The sequence below is a fragment of the Mobula hypostoma genome, chromosome 1 (assembly GCF_963921235.1).
Source record: "Mobula hypostoma chromosome 1, sMobHyp1.1, whole genome shotgun sequence".
Lineage (NCBI taxonomy): Eukaryota > Metazoa > Chordata > Chondrichthyes > Myliobatiformes > Myliobatidae > Mobula > Mobula hypostoma.
This window is the reverse complement of record NC_086097.1, coordinates 139,022,689-139,039,915: the sequence shown is the minus strand read 5'-3', so window position 1 is coordinate 139,039,915 and position 17,227 is coordinate 139,022,689. Positions and strand designations below refer to the sequence as shown.

Genomic DNA, 17,227 nt, shown 5'->3' with positions numbered 1-17,227 from the left:
CTCAGCTTTGGCCCCAGTGTTGCTGAAGTGACTAATTTCATCAACAGAATGGTGTGTGACTAGAAGAGAACATGCAGTGACTGGAGTTCCTTTGTGCTTACTGACTACGTCCTTCGAGGTGATAGAAGTTGCGGGTTGGGAGATGATGGAACAGCCTATCCTCTCAGCTGGAATACAGTTTTTAAATGGTGCATGCTGCAAACTTGATGCTGTGATGATGGATGTATTGATTTGTTAATGTGGAGACTAAGGTGTTGATGAAGTGAGCCACCTTTTCAGGCTGTTTTAGGAGCCTCATTTATTCATGTTGCATATTTGCTGGGTGGCTGTTGTTATGGATTTGCTGTCCATAATTTAATTGTAGGGACGGGAAGGTCCAGTGGCCAGTGAACAGACTCAGAGCATTATACTTCACAAGTTATTAACTGAAGCACATTGCTTCACATAGCTAGTCAAGAGAAAACTCTCCTTAGACCTCTAACTTCTATATTTGGTCCAGTTGTAAGGTTCTAGTGGGGAATAATACACACAGAAGGGAAATATTTAAACCTGGGGAAAACACAAATAAAGAAAATCAATCAGAAATTAATGGTTGGTGTACTGTACCTTATTGGTTAAATCATTATTTGTTGCTAGGTGTAAAAAAAATCTATATTGTGATGTATTGTTTCTTAAAGAAAAACATTGAACTGTTATCCTGAAGGTGAAAATGCTTTACACTCTTTAATTCTGAGGGATAGCTAAAAACCCATTGATTGGTAATGCATCGGAAACAGTTGCTGTTTGCTCTTTGTGGTTGTGTGCAGACTCCTTCTCTCAATCAACTTTGTTATCTCAATATTTCATGTTTTCAAAATCAGCCTCATCCTTGATGTTAATTGATAAGTGAGATTTTCATTGTGCAGTTCCTATGAGTACTTCACTTGGTTGTTGTTTGGTGGGAGGCTCTTCTCAGAATTACCTGTTTTGTAGCCCTGATGACTGTTATTGCAGAGAAAGGGAATAGGCAGTCAGAGAAGGGTACCCCTATGGCTGTTCCCCTCAATAACAAGTGTATCGTTTTGGATACTGTTGGGGAATGACCTTGCAAGGGAAAGTCAGAGACTGGTCGGGTCTCTGGCTCTGTGGCTCAGAAGGGAAAGGGCGGGGTGGGGGGAGTTGAGGCAGGCAGTAGCGATAGGAGATTTACTGATTAAAGCAATAGACACGAGATTCTGTGGATGAGAACGAGACTCCCGGATTATATGTGCCTCCCATGCCCACACTTTAGAAAGTCTGATCATCCGACTGTACTACTTCTCCTTGTGTACGGGCAAAGACTAAAGACTGCAGCACCTGTGGTGAGGACTAAGAAGGTATGTTCCAGGAAAGCAGAGGTGTGCTTATAGGATTACCTTGAGTCGGAGACAAATTCAAGGCTTCGTCTTCGATTCTGAATGAATGCACTACAGTAGTCACCAACTTCAAGACCTGTGTGGATGAGTGTGTCCCTTTGAGAACATACAGGACATACTCAACCCAAAAGCTGTGGATGAACCAGCAGATTCATAGTCTGCTGACGGCTAGATCTGTGGCATTGAAGACCGGTGACCCAGAACCGGGTCCAGGTACGACCTATAGACAACCAAGAGCGAGAAGACAATTCTGATTGAAGTTAGAGACAGAATCGGTTGCATGTCAGCTCTGGCAGGGTTTGCGAGCCATTACTTCCTACAAGGTGAAACCTGACGCCATAAACAGCTGCATGCTTCACTGCCGGCTGAACCTAATACCTTTTATGCACGCTTTGAAAGGGAGGATAAAACTACAACTGTGCGAATCCTTGCAGCATCCAGTGACTGTCTTGGAAGCCAACGTCAGGACATCTTTCAAGAGGGTGAAATCCTCGCAAAGCACCAGGTGCTGGTGGTGTACCTGGTAGGGCACTGAAACCCTGTGCCAACCAACAGGCATTTGCTTTCAAGGACCAACTTCAATTTCTCGCCGCTGCAGTAAAGGGTTCCCACTGTCTTCAAAAAGGTGACGATCATACCAGTGCCCAAGAACAGTAGGCAAAGTTTCCTCAATGACTATCGCACAGTGGACCTCACATCTGTGATGAAATGCTTTCTGAGGTTGGTCATGCTAGGCAAAGAGCTGGACCTGCTTGGCGTCGGATCACTTGGACAATAGCAATATCTATGTCATGCTGCTGTTTATTGATTACATCTCAGCGTTCAACACAGTTAAGTGTGTAGTGGAAATAAAATTTTCTCGCTGACAATCAACACTGGCACAGCTCAAACATCATCTATAAATTTGCTGATGACACAATTATTTTTGGTAGAATATCAGATGGTGATGAGAAGATGTACAGGATTGGTTGATTGGTGTCACAACAACCTTGCACTCAATGTCAGTATGACCAAGGAATTGATTGTGGGCTTTAGGAAGGGGAGATCGAGGGATCACACATCAGTCCTCACTGAGGGATCAGCAGTGGAAGGGTGAGCAGTTTCAAGTTCCTGGGTGTCAGCATCTCTGAAGATCTATCCTGGACCCAACATTATTGATGCAATTACAAAGAAGACACAACAGTGGTTTTATTTCATTTGGAATTTTAAGATAATTGGTACGTCACCAAAGATTCTCGCAAGTTTCTACAGATGTACCATGGAGAGCATACTAACTGGTGGCATCACTGTCTGGGATGATAGGGCCACTGCACAGGACCAGAAAAAGCTTCAGAAATTTATAAATTCAGCCAGCTCCATCAGGGCCAATAACCTCCCTAGCATCAAGAACATCTTCAAAAAGAGATGTCTCAAAAAAGCAGTATCCGTCATTAAGGACTGCCATCACTCAGAACATGCCCTCTTCTCATTGTTATTATCAAGGAGGAGGTACAGGAGCCTGAAGACACACACTCAACGTTTCAGGAACAGTTTCTTCCCATCCGCCATCAGCTTTCTGAATGGACAATGAATTTATGTACACTACCTCAGAATTTTGCTTTTTATTGCCCTCTTTTTACACCACTTACTCTAATTTTTTATTTATATTTCTTATTGTAACATGTGGATTTTTAAATTTATATGTCTTGCTATGTACTGCTGCCACAAAACAACAAATTTCATGACATATGCCAGTGATATTAAACCTGATTCTGATACAAGCAATTAAGTTCAAACGATGCAAGTGAGTATGAGAAATGCAAGGGAACACTTGAGGGAGTTTACTAGCTCCCTCAGATTCCCCTGAGGCCCATCTCAGTAGGATAGATTCTCCAACTCAATACCTCGCTAAGCATTGAGCCTGGGTTGCCTGTACTATAAAACACTGCTAACCACTATGCTACCATACTGCTGTCAATGTGTCCTCAGCAAATTTAGCAGCCGTGTTTCCACCTGAGGCATTTGCATCAGTTGAAAACATTGAGGTCTCAGCAAAGATATCTGTGACACATCTTTCCTGCATCTTGTCAACTAGGAAAAGACTCATTTAACCCTACTCTCTATTTCCCATTAACCAGCCAACTCTCCAATTAATATGCTTTTCTTAAACCATAACCCTTTATTTTACCCAATAACCTTTGATGTGAAGCCTTATCAAGTATGATCTGATAATCTAGCGTGCCTTATCCACGTTCTGCTTTATCTATGGCACACGTTTCTTCCAAGGGTCTCCAGTATATTTTAAAACATCACTTCCCTTTCACAGAATAGTAGTTAATTTTGACTGATTACCTTTCAGTTTTCTGAGTTCCCTTTTATAACACCTTCTAATATTTTCCCTATTACAGATGTTGAACTACCTAACTTATGGATGTTTACTTTCTGGTTCCCCTCCCTCACTGAATACAGAACTTCAGCATATAATTTTGCCTGAAGCCACAGTGCTCAATTGGGGAATTGCTGAATTGGTAAATGAGGATTTTCTTTCAGATGGGACATTAAACAGAGGCCTTATCTATTCTTTTGGGACATCAATGATTCCCTGCCATTATTTTGAAAAGCAGCAGGCATGTTCTTCTCCCTGTCCTTAGGGCAATATTTATCCTTTACACATGACTGAAATTATCTTATTTTGTTCTTTTTTATGGAATTTGTTCTGTGCAAACTGATTGCTGTGCATCCTGCATTTCAATAGAATCTACACTACATGGCAGTGAAAGGTGCCAAACGCATGCAAATCTTTCTTTCCAGGTTTTGTACTCTGAATTGGGACTGCAATAGTTTAGATATGAGCAGTATGTATTTTGTAATGTATCCCATCAGAGTCCTTCTCCAGCCTTTACCATTTCCATTCACCGAGCTTCACCTATCACCTTCTAGTTAGTCTTCTTTCTCCTCGTCTTTATTCTGGTGTTTCCACCCCTCCTTTCCAGTCCAACATTTTGTGTGTGTGTGTGTGTGTTGTTTTATAATGTATTTTACTATCTTAAAAAGGAACTGGATAATAGTATGTGCATTTCCCATTCATTAACATTTCTGCTTCATCATTTAATGGGGCATTTAATTGTTGGAGGAATCCCAAGCAAAGTTCATGTTTACATGTATTTTTTTTTTTCTTTTTTTTTCTTTTTTTTTCAAAAATATGGAACGCTTCACGAATTTGCGTGTCATCCTTGCGCAGGGGCCATGCTAATCTTCTCTGTATCGTTCCAATTTTAGTATATGTGCTGCCGAAGCGAGCACGTTTACATGTATTGATCATTAATTTATTCTTGTTACATGGCTTTTCAGATTGTGAGATAGGGTCATAGCAATTACTTTTGTTTTTGTTTCATATTTGTCTTTTGTAATGGAAGGTGTTGTGCAGAAAAGTAATTAATGTTTAGGCTGTGATATTGTTGGTGATTGGGAAGAATAAGGTGTTTATCCTCTTCCCTTGCTCACTGATAATTGGCATCTATGAGCTTACATTTGTTTCCTTTCTGCCTTTGGTCTAATTTATTTCTGCAGTTGTTAATGTCATAACCCAAATGCTTGTGACTTGCCTGATCATCTTCAGTTTCACTGCCTATCTCTGCAACCTCCAGAGAAAATCAATGATTTCCTGCCACCTTGCTTAAGCAGACTGAGCTCACCAGTGCCATTGTCGGCTGCTTCATAGTCATAGTCATACTTTATTGATCCCGGGGGAAATTGGTTTTCGTTACAGTTGCACCATAAATAATAAATAGTAATAAAACCATAAATAGTTAAATAGTAATATGTAAAATATGCCAGGAAATAAGTCCAGGACTAGCCTATTGGCTCAGGGTGTCTGACCCTCCAAGGGAGGAGTTGTAAAGTTTGATGGCCACAGGCAAAAATGACTTCCTATGACGCTCTGTGTTGCATCTCGGTGGAATGAGTCTCTGGCTGAATGTACTGCTGTGCCCACCCAGTACATTATGTAGTGGATGGGACACATTGTCCAAGATGGCATGCAACTTGGACAGCATCCTCTTTTCAGACACCACCGTGAGAGAGTCCAGTTCCATCCCCACAACATCACTAGCCTTACGAATGAGTTTGTTGATTCTGTTGGTGATTGCTACCCTCAGCCTGCTGCCCCAGCACACAACAGCAAACATGATAGCACTGGCCACCACAGACACGTAGAACATCCTCAGCGTCGTCCGGCAGATGTTAAAGGACCTCAGTCTCCTCAGGAAATAGAGATGGCTCTGACCCTTCTTGTAGACGGCCTCAGTGTTCTTTGACCAGTCCAGTTTATTGTCAACTCGTATCCCCAGGTATTTGTAATCCTCCACCATGTCCGCACTGACCCCCTGGATGGAAACAGGGGTCACCGGTACCTTAGCTCTCCTCAGGTCTACCACCAGCTCCTTAGTCTTTTTCACATTAAGCTGCAGATAATTCTGCTCACACCATGTGACAAAGTTTCCTACCGTAGCCCTGTACTCAGCCTCATCTCCCTTGCTGATGCATCCAACTATGGCAGAGTCATCAGAAAACTTCTGAAGATGACAAGACTCTGTGCAGTAGTTGAAGTCCGAGGTGTAAGTGGTGAAGAGTAAGGGAGACAAGACAGTCCCCTGTGGAGCCCCAGTGCTGCTGATCACTCTGTTGGACACACAATGTTGCAAGCACACGTACTGTGGTCTGCCAGTCAGGTAATCAAGAATCCATGACACTAGGGAAGCATCCACCTGCATTGCTGTCAGCTTCTCCCCCAGCAGAGCAGGGCGGATGGTGTTGAACGCACTGGAGAAGTCAAAAAACATGACCCTCACAGTGCTCGCTGGCTTGTCCCGGTGGGCATAGACACGGTTCAGCAGGTAGGCAATGGCATCCTCAACTCCTAGTCGGGGCTGGTAGGCGAACTGGAGGGGATCTAAGTGTGGCCTGACCATAGGCCGGAGCAGCTCCAGAACAAGTCTCTCTAGGGTCTTCATGATGTGGGAGGTCAATGCCGCCGGTCTGTAGTCATTGAGGCCGCTGGGGCGCGGCGTCTTCGGCACAGGGACGAGGCAGGACGTCTTCCACAGCACAGGAACCCTCCGGAGCCCCAGGCTCAGGTTAAATACATGGCGAAGTACTCCATGTAGCTGAGGGGCACAGGCTTTGGGCACCCTGGTACTGACACCATCCAGTCCTGCAGCCTTGCTTGGGTTGAGACGTTTCAGCTGTCTTCTCACCTGTTCAGCTGTGAAGCCCACCGTGGTGTTTTCATCATGTTCCTCTACCAAAGGAGAAAGCCAGGGCTTGTCTCCTCTACCACCTCAGTTCAGCTCCTGTAACTCACTTCTCCAACCCTGCAGCCTCCTCACTACCCGTGACTTTTCGCCGTGACCTTCCATAAAACAACAGGCAGCACTGAGGATGGTTGCTTTAAAGCTGATTCCACTCAACTATAGTGATTTGTTATTTGTAATTGAGTTCAGTGTCCTTCCTAATCTCAGATACTTGTCACTGATTTTGCTGTTCTCTCTCTGAACTAAAGATTGTGGCAGTTTACTTTAGATTTTCTTTCTCCTTCACATGGTTTATAAATTATCCTCCAGGTAATGGTGTTAAAGCTATTAACTCTTATCAGTCAATTTGATTTCAAACAGCTGTTTCTGGGGAATATATAGTGAACATTTTGGCAAAAGTACATTCATTCACATATCTTGGTGTGTCGACAGAGCAAAGTGAATCATCTGGTCACAGTTATTTCTGTTTGATACCTGCTAAAATATGCTTTAGGCAAAGTGAACCATCCACTATGGAGCTTCTGCAATGGCAGAATGGCAGCTTAGGATGCAACATTGCCGGTATTTTCCTTTGCAAATTAATTTCCAGTAGCTAATTGTCTACCAGAGGAATACTGGAGATTCAAAGTACATTTATTATCAAAGTATGAATGTACGAGGAGCGATTGATAAGTTTGTGGCCTAAGGTAGAAGGAGTCAATTTTAGAAAACCTAGCACGTTTATTTTTCAACATAGTCCCCTCCTACATTTACACACTTAGTCCAGCGGTCATGAAGCGTACGGATCTTGGACCTCCAGAAAGTATCCACAGCAGGGGTGATTGATAAGTTTGTGGCCTAAGGTAGAAGGCGATGAGTTATTAACTTTAAACTTTCTGCATAATCACTCAAAGAGTTGAACTGCACGTGCATGTAATGAGAGCTGTATAACTCATCTCCTTCTACCTTAGGCCACGAACTTATCAATCACCCCTCGTATGTACCCTGAAATTTGTTTTCCCCACAGCCACGAAACAAATAAAACTATGGAACCCATTCAAAGAAAAACACCAAACCCCCTCCAAAGCGCAAAAAAAAAATTGTGCAAACAGCACCAAGAAAATGAGCAAAAAACACAATGTGAAGTATAGAATCGAAAGAGTCCAGGCATATTCAGTTCAGCTGAGTGTTCACTATGTGCAGGCTGCAGCAATCAAAAACCACCCAAAATAGCAACAAAAAAAAAGCAACCAGAAACGCATCATATCATGAACCACAGAGTGCAATCCACAAACTGCGCAAATTAAAACTTGCTGAAGACCCAGTTGCCTGGCACCATCCTCCAACAACATCGTGGGAGAGAGAGACAGTTCGAATGCAGGAATCTTCCTTTGGGAACAGCAAGCGTAAGGGAGAGAGAGGCTGGCAGACGGCGCTGAACACCTGCTCTCGTCTCAATGGAATCAATCTTCCCCCGTGCTTTAATTGGTGAGATTGGTGACGAATGGAGTCAATCATGCACTCACACCCTGTCTCTAGGCTTCTTGGCCTCAAGGCTGCATGCTTTATTCAATGCTTCCTGGAACCTTCACAGAGACAGTAAAGCACCAGATTGCTCAATCGACCAGCAAAATTTAGATCTCAGGCTCCAACAGCAGCAGAACCACACCTGAAAGAAAAAGGAGATGTGGAAGAAGTAGATTTGTGAACCGTATGGAGGATGTCACCGTTGGTCATGTTGTTCACTGGCACCATCTTCTTCTGGACTTTGCAACATCTCTGGCCCTTGATGTAATACGCAAGGTTTTCTTTAGTCAATTACTTTCAAATCAGATTCTCACACCCCATTTTGCTGGAAACCGGTCTCCTGGCTTTGAAGGGCCATGGCTTTTCAGCTGAATTTGAACATATTACTTTGGGAGCAATTTGGCCAAGTGAGATATCATATGTGAAGACTTCTTCCAGTATACTCACTGACTGATCTAGCAGAATAATTATTACTCCATGCACCATTATTATGCTGCTCCACAGCATTTTAACACCTTCACTAATGATTCTTATCTGTCTTGATCCGATTCTGTTTCACCTACACTGTACTTGTGATACTTGGTTTGTCTTTCAGTGGCTAGCAGCCTGAGCTCAATCAGTGATGAATTTCAGCTGCCTTTGACTTATTTTATTGCAGATTATATTTGACTCTTGTGAAGGCCTCTGGCAGCTGCTTTGTTCGCTGTACTAGTTTAATATCATTTGTGTGTATCACTTGTTTGTATTGGGTTTCAATACCTAAATCATTTTCATAGAATCATAGAAATCTACAGCATATTACAGGCCCATTTTTGTAGAAAAGAAATGGTAACATTACGTATTATCAGTTGCAATTATGTTAAAGCACTTTGCTGTGGTCATACTGCCTTTTGGGTTCTACTGGTCGTATGGAACAGGTAGTTAAGTGGAAAATGCAACCAGTACGGTTTCCTTTTGAACATGTTTAGCAAAATATGTAAATCATTGTTAACTGATAGTACCTCAGAGATATAGACACACCAGTACAAAAACAGAAATTATTGCTTTGCTTAGGAGAACTGGTTACTCATTTTTACATTTCCCTACATAAATTCTATAGAACAAATTTTATTCCGTATCTCACATTTTTAGGGGGTAATTTTGTGAAATCTGCAAAGACAAATTTCCATTAACTGGATTGGTGCAACACCTGTATCAGCATAAAACATAAGCTCTTTAATTTTCCTGAGAACTCTTGCTGTTTGCAGCTAAGCCACCTCTCCCTTCCTATTACCAAGGTAGTAATGTTTAAGCGTGTTTTTAATTTTGGGTTTCAGGTGAATCTGAGCAGCCATCAGTACCTGTTCACGGCTGTGGTGAATCCAGCCGAAATGCCATGCTTGTGCCTGCGCCATGATGTCGATGCACTTCTGTGGCAGCCGCACACAAAACAAGAGGACATGTGGGAGCACATTGGGACGTTCAATGCACTGGGTAAGTGAAGAACAGTCACTAGTGCACCAGCCCTTTCATACCCAGCTTGTGTTACAAGGTATTAGTGATTTTTAGGAAGGATATGTCAGGAGGCATCTATGGAGAGGAAGAAACAGTTGATGTTCATTGGGACTGCAAAGGGAAGGATCAGAAGCTAGAAATAAGAATGGTGGGGAAGGGGTAGGAGTACAAGTTGACAGGTGATTGGTGAAGTGGGAAGCTGGGCGGTGAAAGGGAAGGAGGAGGGGTACCGGGGGAGGTGATGGGCGGGTGAGGAGAAGAGAAGGGGTAAGAAGGGTACCAGAATGGGGAATGGAAAAGGAGAAGAAAAGGTTTGGTGGGGGAAGATGTAACTGGGAATCAGAGAAGTTAATGTTCATGTCATCAGGTTGGAAGTTACTCAGATGGAATGAGGTTTTACTCTTCCAAGCTGAGAGTAACCTCATTGTGACATGTCGGAATGGGTGTGGGAATCAAATTGAAATGGCTGGTCACTGGGAAATCCTGCCTTTTGTGGCGGATGGAGAGAAGGTGCTTGATGAAATGGTCCCGCAATCTACACTGCGTCTCACCAAAGCAGAGGACACTGCACCGGGAGCACTGGATGCAGTAGGTAAACCCAACAGTCACAGGTGAAGTGTCACCATACCTGGAGGACTTTTTTTTTCCCTCCAGTAAGATAGCGGCCACTTCATGGTCAACCAAAGTTGTTTTTACCTTTTTTAAATGTCTTTTTTACAATTGCAAGGCAATGCTGGACATTAAAAATTTTAAGTACTGCAGTTCTGCCACATCAGTGAGCTGCTTGTTGGTGGAGAAGTGGAGGAGATATACTTGGCACGGATCATATTACTGTCTGCTACAGAGAAGCATCGGAGTTTGTAACTGTAGACTGTGTGTGTTCTAACAGCGAGTGGTTGTGTTGGATGTTTCTCTTGTGATCACAAGGCCCTGTTGGACATTGGTAATGTAAAATACTACAAATCCGTTTACTTTGTTTATTGGAGAGACAGACAGCGGAAAGCTGTGTGGTCTGGGTTATAGCAGGGACTAGGCATCAAGTCGCAGGCTTGCCTGTTATAGCAGTCCGGGAGAGGAGATGCCAGAGGTGTTGTAGCGTGGTGTCCATGCTGATTGGGGGCTGCCCTCTCCCATTGGTGCTGCTCTCTAGTGTTTGGTCAGGGGAAGGCAAGCTGGATTGAGTGCATGGTACATTTGTCTATGGATTGCTGAGAACTGCTTGTTCTTGCAGATGACACGAAGCACCATCAATTTGCAGAATGTGTCACTCAGGGACTTAGGATATACATGTATTTTTTGTGAGACTGTATGTTTACTTGCTGTGTTATATCTGCTATATGAACCTTGTACTGTGCAGGATTGCTGATACTGTGTGTTGCACCTTGGAGGAACACTTTTTCGTTTGGCTGTATTGATGGGTGTTCATGTATGGTTGAATGATGATTGAACTTGAACTTCAACTTGAATGGTGGTGAGGGAGGAGATGCAGGGGCAGGGCTGACACCTGACCTGCTTGCCAGGATAAGTGCCAGGAAGGAAATTAGTAAAGAGGGATGAGTAAACAAGGGAGTCATGTGGAAATCGATCCCAGTAGACAGCGAAGTGTGGGAAGGAGGAAAAGATGAGGTTAGTGATAGCATTCCATTGAAGATGGCAGAAGTTAGTGAGAATGATGTGCTGGATATGGAGGCTCGTAGGGTGGTAGGTAAGGAAACAGAAAACCTACAGCACAATACAGGCCCTTCGACCCACAAAGCTGTGCTGAACATGTCCTTACCTTAGAAATTATCTAGGGTTACTTATAGTCCTCTATTTTTCTAAGCTTCATGTACCTATCCAGGAGTCTTATCGTATCCACCTCCACCACCGTTGCTGGCAACCTATTCCATGCACTCACCACTCTCTGCGTAAAGAAACTTACCCCTGACATCTCTGTACCTACTTCCAAGCACGTTAAAACTATGCCCTCCTGTGCTAGCCATTTCAGCCCTGGGAAAAAGCCTCTGACTATCCACATGATCAATGCCTCTCATCATCTTATACACCTCTATCAGGTCACCTCTCATCCTCCATCGCTCCAAGGAGAAAAGACCGAGTTCACTCAACCTGTTCTCATAAGGCACGCCCCTCAATCCAGGCAACATCCTTATAAATCTCCTCTGCACCCTTTCTATGGTTTCCACATCCTTACTATAGTGGGGCAACCAGAACTGAGCACAGTACTCCAAGTGGGGTCTGACCAGGGTCCAATGTAGCTGCAACATTACCTGTCAGCTCCTAAACTCAATCCCACGGTTGATGAAGGCCAATGCACCGTATGCCTTCTTAACCACAGAGTCAACCTGCGCAGCAGCTTTAAGTGTCCTATGGACTCAGGCCCTAAGATCCCTTTGATCCTCCACACTGCCAAGAGTCTTACTATCAATACTATATTCTGCCATTAAATTTGACCTACCAAAATGAACCACCTCACGTTTATCTGGATTATCCATCTGCCACTTCTCAGCCCAGTTTTCCATCCTATCAATGTTCCGCTGTAACCTCTGACAGCCTCCACACTATCCACAACACCCCCAACCTTTGTGTCAGGACAAAGGGAACTTTGTCATGCTTGCAGGAAGATGGGGAGAGGCCAGATTCTCTGCATAGATGCTGCATGACCTGTTCAGTTCCTCCAGCTCTGTGTGTGTGTGTGTGTGTGTGTGTGTGTGTGGCGTGTTGCTTGGATTTCTAGCATTTTCAGAATCACTTGTGTTTAGAAAGGTATGTGTTAGTTTATATCAAGAACATAAGTTGATGACACCTAAGGCAGCCATGTTGATTGGTTCAATTCCTCTGTGTAATGAGTCCACGGCAGGTTTACTTTGTCTAGCTCATTGGCTATATTTCTCCCCATGAGCAGTTCAGCAACGCATAGTATTTCATTTTAATCATCCATAAACCCAACAGCCTGCTCTAGAAGAAGAATGCAGTTCATGATTTTATTTATTCAGTTTTATATGTTGGATTAGTTTTGCATTAAGGTTGCCATCTCAAGTACATAGTGAATTTGGTGGTGCAGCTTGATACAACATTGGTTAAGGCACAGTCGGAGTACCGTGTGCTGATATGGTTGTCGCACTGCGGGGCAGATGTAATGGCATTGGAGAGGGTGGAGTGGCGATTCATCAAAGTCTTACCTGTGGTGAAGCATTTCCACTATGAAGAGAGATAGGATAGACAGGGCTTGTTTTCATTGGTGTAGAGGAGGTTGAGGGGACACCTGTTAAGAAGTATAAAACATTCTGAGGGGTATAGCTAATGCAGATAGCAGGAAACATTTCCCTATAGCAGAGGTGACTAAGACAAGAGGACGCGAGTACTGAGTAGAGTTTAGATGGGATTTGAGATGAACCTTTTTGGCCCAGAGGGTAGCTGTAATGTAGACACACTGCCTGAGAGGCTGGTGCAAGTAGGTACTGTCAAATGTTAACTACCTGAATGAGCACTGAAAAACCAAATATGCTACAGACCAAATAGTGGCTAATGTGATTAGCATGAACGGGTACTAGATGGTCAGATTGGACATAGTAGCCCAAAGGGCCAGTTTCTGTACCGTTTGATTCCATGAATGTAAAATGGGATATATATCAGATTAGTGACCCATCAGCAAGAAGAGCTGTTTTTGGGAAAGGGGTAATTACAATGAATATATATTGTATGTTTATTTTTACTGTTGGATTGAGAACAACCCCATGGAAAACATTCCCTGTCCCCACTTTCATAACATTGTCTGACTCAGCCTCTGTTGCATCCCACCTGTTGCTAAAACTCTCACCTTTGTTTTTGTTACATCATGAGATGACATTCCACTCAGACACCTGCATATCCATTATCTCAAGGTCATCTAAAACTCTGAAGCCTATGTCCAAGTTGTACCTACCATACCTCTGTGCAGAAAACTTGGGAAGCAGTACTGAGATTTTTAATTTTGTCTTTGTTTTCAAATCCCTCATAGCTGGGCTCTTTATTCATGATATCTGCTCCTTCAATTCCAGACTGCTAAGCATTTCGTAACTATTTTGCTTTTTTCTTTCCTCATCTTGGTTCCAACTGTGAGCCTGGAGATCTGTGTGTTTATTCTAGAAACTGTCTGATCTTTAAAGCTTGACCTTCAAACCAGACAAAGCCCCAGATTTGGTATTAGCACTTCATGGGTCCGTCCTTTGATAGTATCAATTCCAAAGAAGAAGCATACAAATTATCCAGAAAAAGTGGCTCACCTGAGGACTGGGAGAAATTCAGAGTTCAGCAGAGGAGGACAAAGGGCTTAATTAGGAAGGGGAAAAAAGATTATGAGAGAAAACTGGCAGAAAACATAAAAACTGACTGTAAAAGCTTTTATAGATATGTGAAAAGAAAAAAGATTGGTTAAGACAAATGTAGGTCCCCTACAGACAGAAACAGGTGAATTGATTATGGGGAGTAAGGACATGGCAGACCAATTGAATAATTACTTTGGTTCTGTCTTCACTAAGGAGGAACATAAATAATCTTCCGGAAATAGTAGGGGACAGAGGGTCCAGTCAGATGGAGGAACTGAGGGAAATACATGTTAGTAGGGAAGTGGTGTTAGGTAAATTGAAGGGACTAAAGGCGGATAAATCCCCAGGGCCAGATGGTCTGCATCCCAGAGTGCTTAAGGAAGTAGCCCAAGAAATAGTGGATGCATTAGTGATAATTTTTCAAAACTCTTTAGATTCTGGACTAGTTCCTGAGGATTGGAGGGTGGCTAATGTAACCCCACTTTTTAAAAAAGGAAGGAGAGAGAAACCAGGGAATTATAGACTGGTTAGCCTAACATCAGTGGTGGGAAAACTGCTGGAGTCAGTTATCAAAGATGTGATAACAGCATATTTGGAAAGCGGTGATATCATCGGACAAAGTCAGCATGGATTTGTGAAAGGAAAATCATGTCTGACGAATCTCATAGAATTTTTTGAGGATGTAACTAGTAGAGTGGATAGGGGAGAACCAGTGGATGTGGTATATTTGGATTTTCAAAAGGCTTTTGACAAGGTCCCACACAGGAGATTAGTGTGCAAACTTAAAGCACACGGTGTTGGGGGTAAGGTATTGATGTGGATAGAGAGTTGGTTAGCAGACAGGAAGGAAAGAGTGGGAATAAACGGGACCTTTTCAGAATGGCAGGCAGTGACTAGTGGGGTACTGCAAGGCTCAGTGCTGGGACCCCAGTTGTTTACAATATATATTAATGACTTAGATGAGGGAATTAAATGCAGCATCTCCAAGTTTGAGGATGACACGAAGCTGGGCGGCAGTGTTAGCTGTGAGGAGGATGATAAAAGGATGCAGGGTGACTTGGATAGGTTAGGTGAGTGGGCAAATTCATGGCAGATGCAATTTAATGTGGATAAATGTGAAGTTATCCACTTTGGTGGCAAAAACAGGAAAACAGATTATTATCTGAATGGTGGCCGATTAGGAAAAGGGGAGGTGCAACGAGACCTGAGTGTCATTATACACCAGTCATTGAAAGTGGGCATGCAGGTACAGCAGGCAGTGAAAAAGGCGAATGGTATGCTGGCATTTATAGCAAGAGGATTCGAGTACAGGAGCAGGGAGGTACTACTGCAGTTGTACAAGGCCTTGGTGAGACCACACCTGGAGTATTGTGTGCAGTTTTGGTCCCCTAATCTGAGGAAAGACATGCTTGCCATAGAGGGAGTACAAAGAAGGTTCACCAGATTGATTCCTGGGATGGCAGGACTTTCATATGAAGAAAGACTGGATGAACTAGGCTTATACTCGTTGGAATTTAGAAGATTGAGGGGGGATCTGATTGAAACGCATAAAATCCTAAAGGGATTGGACAGGCTAGATGCAGGAAGATTGTTCCCGATGTTGGGGAAGTCCAGAACGAGGGGTCACGGTTTGAGGATAAAGGGGAAGCCTTTGAGGACCGAGATTAGGAAAAACTTCTTCACACAGAGAGTGGTGAATCTGTGGAATCCTCTGCCACAGGAAACAGTTGAGGCCAGTTCATTAGCTATATTTAAGAGGGAGTTAGATATGGCCCTTGTGGCTAAAGGGATCAGGGGGTATGGAGGGAAGGCTAGTGCAGGGTTCTGAGTTGGATGATCAGCCACGATCATACTGAATGGTGGTGCAGGCTTGAAGGGCCGAATGGCCTACTCCTGCACCTATTTTCTATGTTTCTATGTTTCCTTCAATCAGTGTTGATCTGTGGCAGCAAATCTGCTTCACCTCAGTAAAAAGAATTGCAATTTCAATTCCTACCCTAAGATTCAAACATCACCAGAATTTTTCAGGTACTGTAAATTGTAACTCATTTTTCTTTAGGCTGGAATGGTGTTCTGTTTTGATTTCTGTGTTCAACTGAAAGCTGGACTAGTTTTTAGATGAGCTGACAACAGCATCTTTTCCTTCATATGTTGAATAATCTGAAAAATGTGCACATTCTTTTGTGGCCTAACAATTCATTAAATTACTTAGAAATGTTGCCCACTTTTGGTCTTTCTTCACGGATGGCCTGGGATTAATTGCTGTTAATTTCCCTTCCATTGATTATCCAACTATAACAACATAAATGAATATAGCATCTTTAATGTGGTAAAATTTCCAAGCTTTTACACGAGATCATTATCAAACAAAATTGCCACCAACTACTCAAACCAACATTAGAAACTGTGACCTAAAACTATTGCTTCTTAAAGGGCAGGAGGAAAGATGGAAAGACAAATGGAATCTAATGTGGAAGAATGCGAGGGTGTGCACCTTAGTAGAAAAAAAATTAAAAGGTGGAAGATTTATTTTTAAAGGTCTGAGAGGGCTGTTGTGAAGGATGTGGGTGTCCTGTCCTGTACATGAACACTGCAAGTTTAGCAAGCAGTTGGAATGGCAAATGACATATTGGCTTTGGAGACACAAGATTGCAGATGCTGGAATCTGGAGAAACCATCGAACTGTTGTAGTAACTTAGTGGGTCGAGCAACATCTGGGAGATGGAAGAAACTATTAATGTTTCAGTTTGAAACACTGCATTAGGACTGGAGGAGAGGCGAGATGGCCAGTATAAAGAGGGAATATTGCAAGAGGATTTGATAACAAATATGGAGACCTTGTTTAGAGACTTGGTCATATTTGAAATTGTGTGTCTGATTTCCCTGCTTAATGAACAATATACTTGTGATAAATGAAGTGCAATAAAATTCATTAGAGTAGTAACTAGCATGGGCATTTGACCTTTCAAGAACGATTAAATGGTCTGGGTCTTTACTCTAGATTTTAGAAGAATGATCTCTTGCCAAAATATGTAACATCTATAGAGGGTCTGACAGGGTAAATGAGGATTTGAAGTTTCCTAAAGCTGCAATGTATAGAACCAGGGACTTTTCATCTCTAAATAATGGTTTGGTCTCAGGATAGAGATAAGCTTTATTTTTTCACCCAGAGGAGAGCAAATCCTGAAATTCTCTGCTTGAGTTGGCTATGAATTCCCATTTGTTCACTTTATCCAAA

General features: G+C 42.9%; 1 protein-coding gene and 1 non-coding gene across 3 annotated transcripts in view; one reads left to right on the top strand and one right to left on the bottom strand.

Annotated features, from left to right (window-relative positions):
* nudcd1 (NudC domain containing 1) overlaps nucleotides 1-17,227 on the top strand; it is a 189,632-nt gene that overhangs the window by 165,749 nt on the left and 6,656 nt on the right. For both annotated transcript variants that reach the window (XM_063056793.1, XM_063056784.1), the window contains exon 9: nucleotides 9,508-9,664. In XM_063056793.1, coding sequence (XP_062912863.1) covers nucleotides 9,508-9,664 — 157 coding nt within the window. The remainder of the gene's footprint in view (nucleotides 1-9,507; nucleotides 9,665-17,227) is intronic.
* On the bottom strand, nucleotides 4,570-4,676 carry LOC134356784 (U6 spliceosomal RNA). Its single transcript, XR_010020430.1, has one exon. It is a non-coding gene; the product is annotated as a U6 spliceosomal RNA (small nuclear RNA).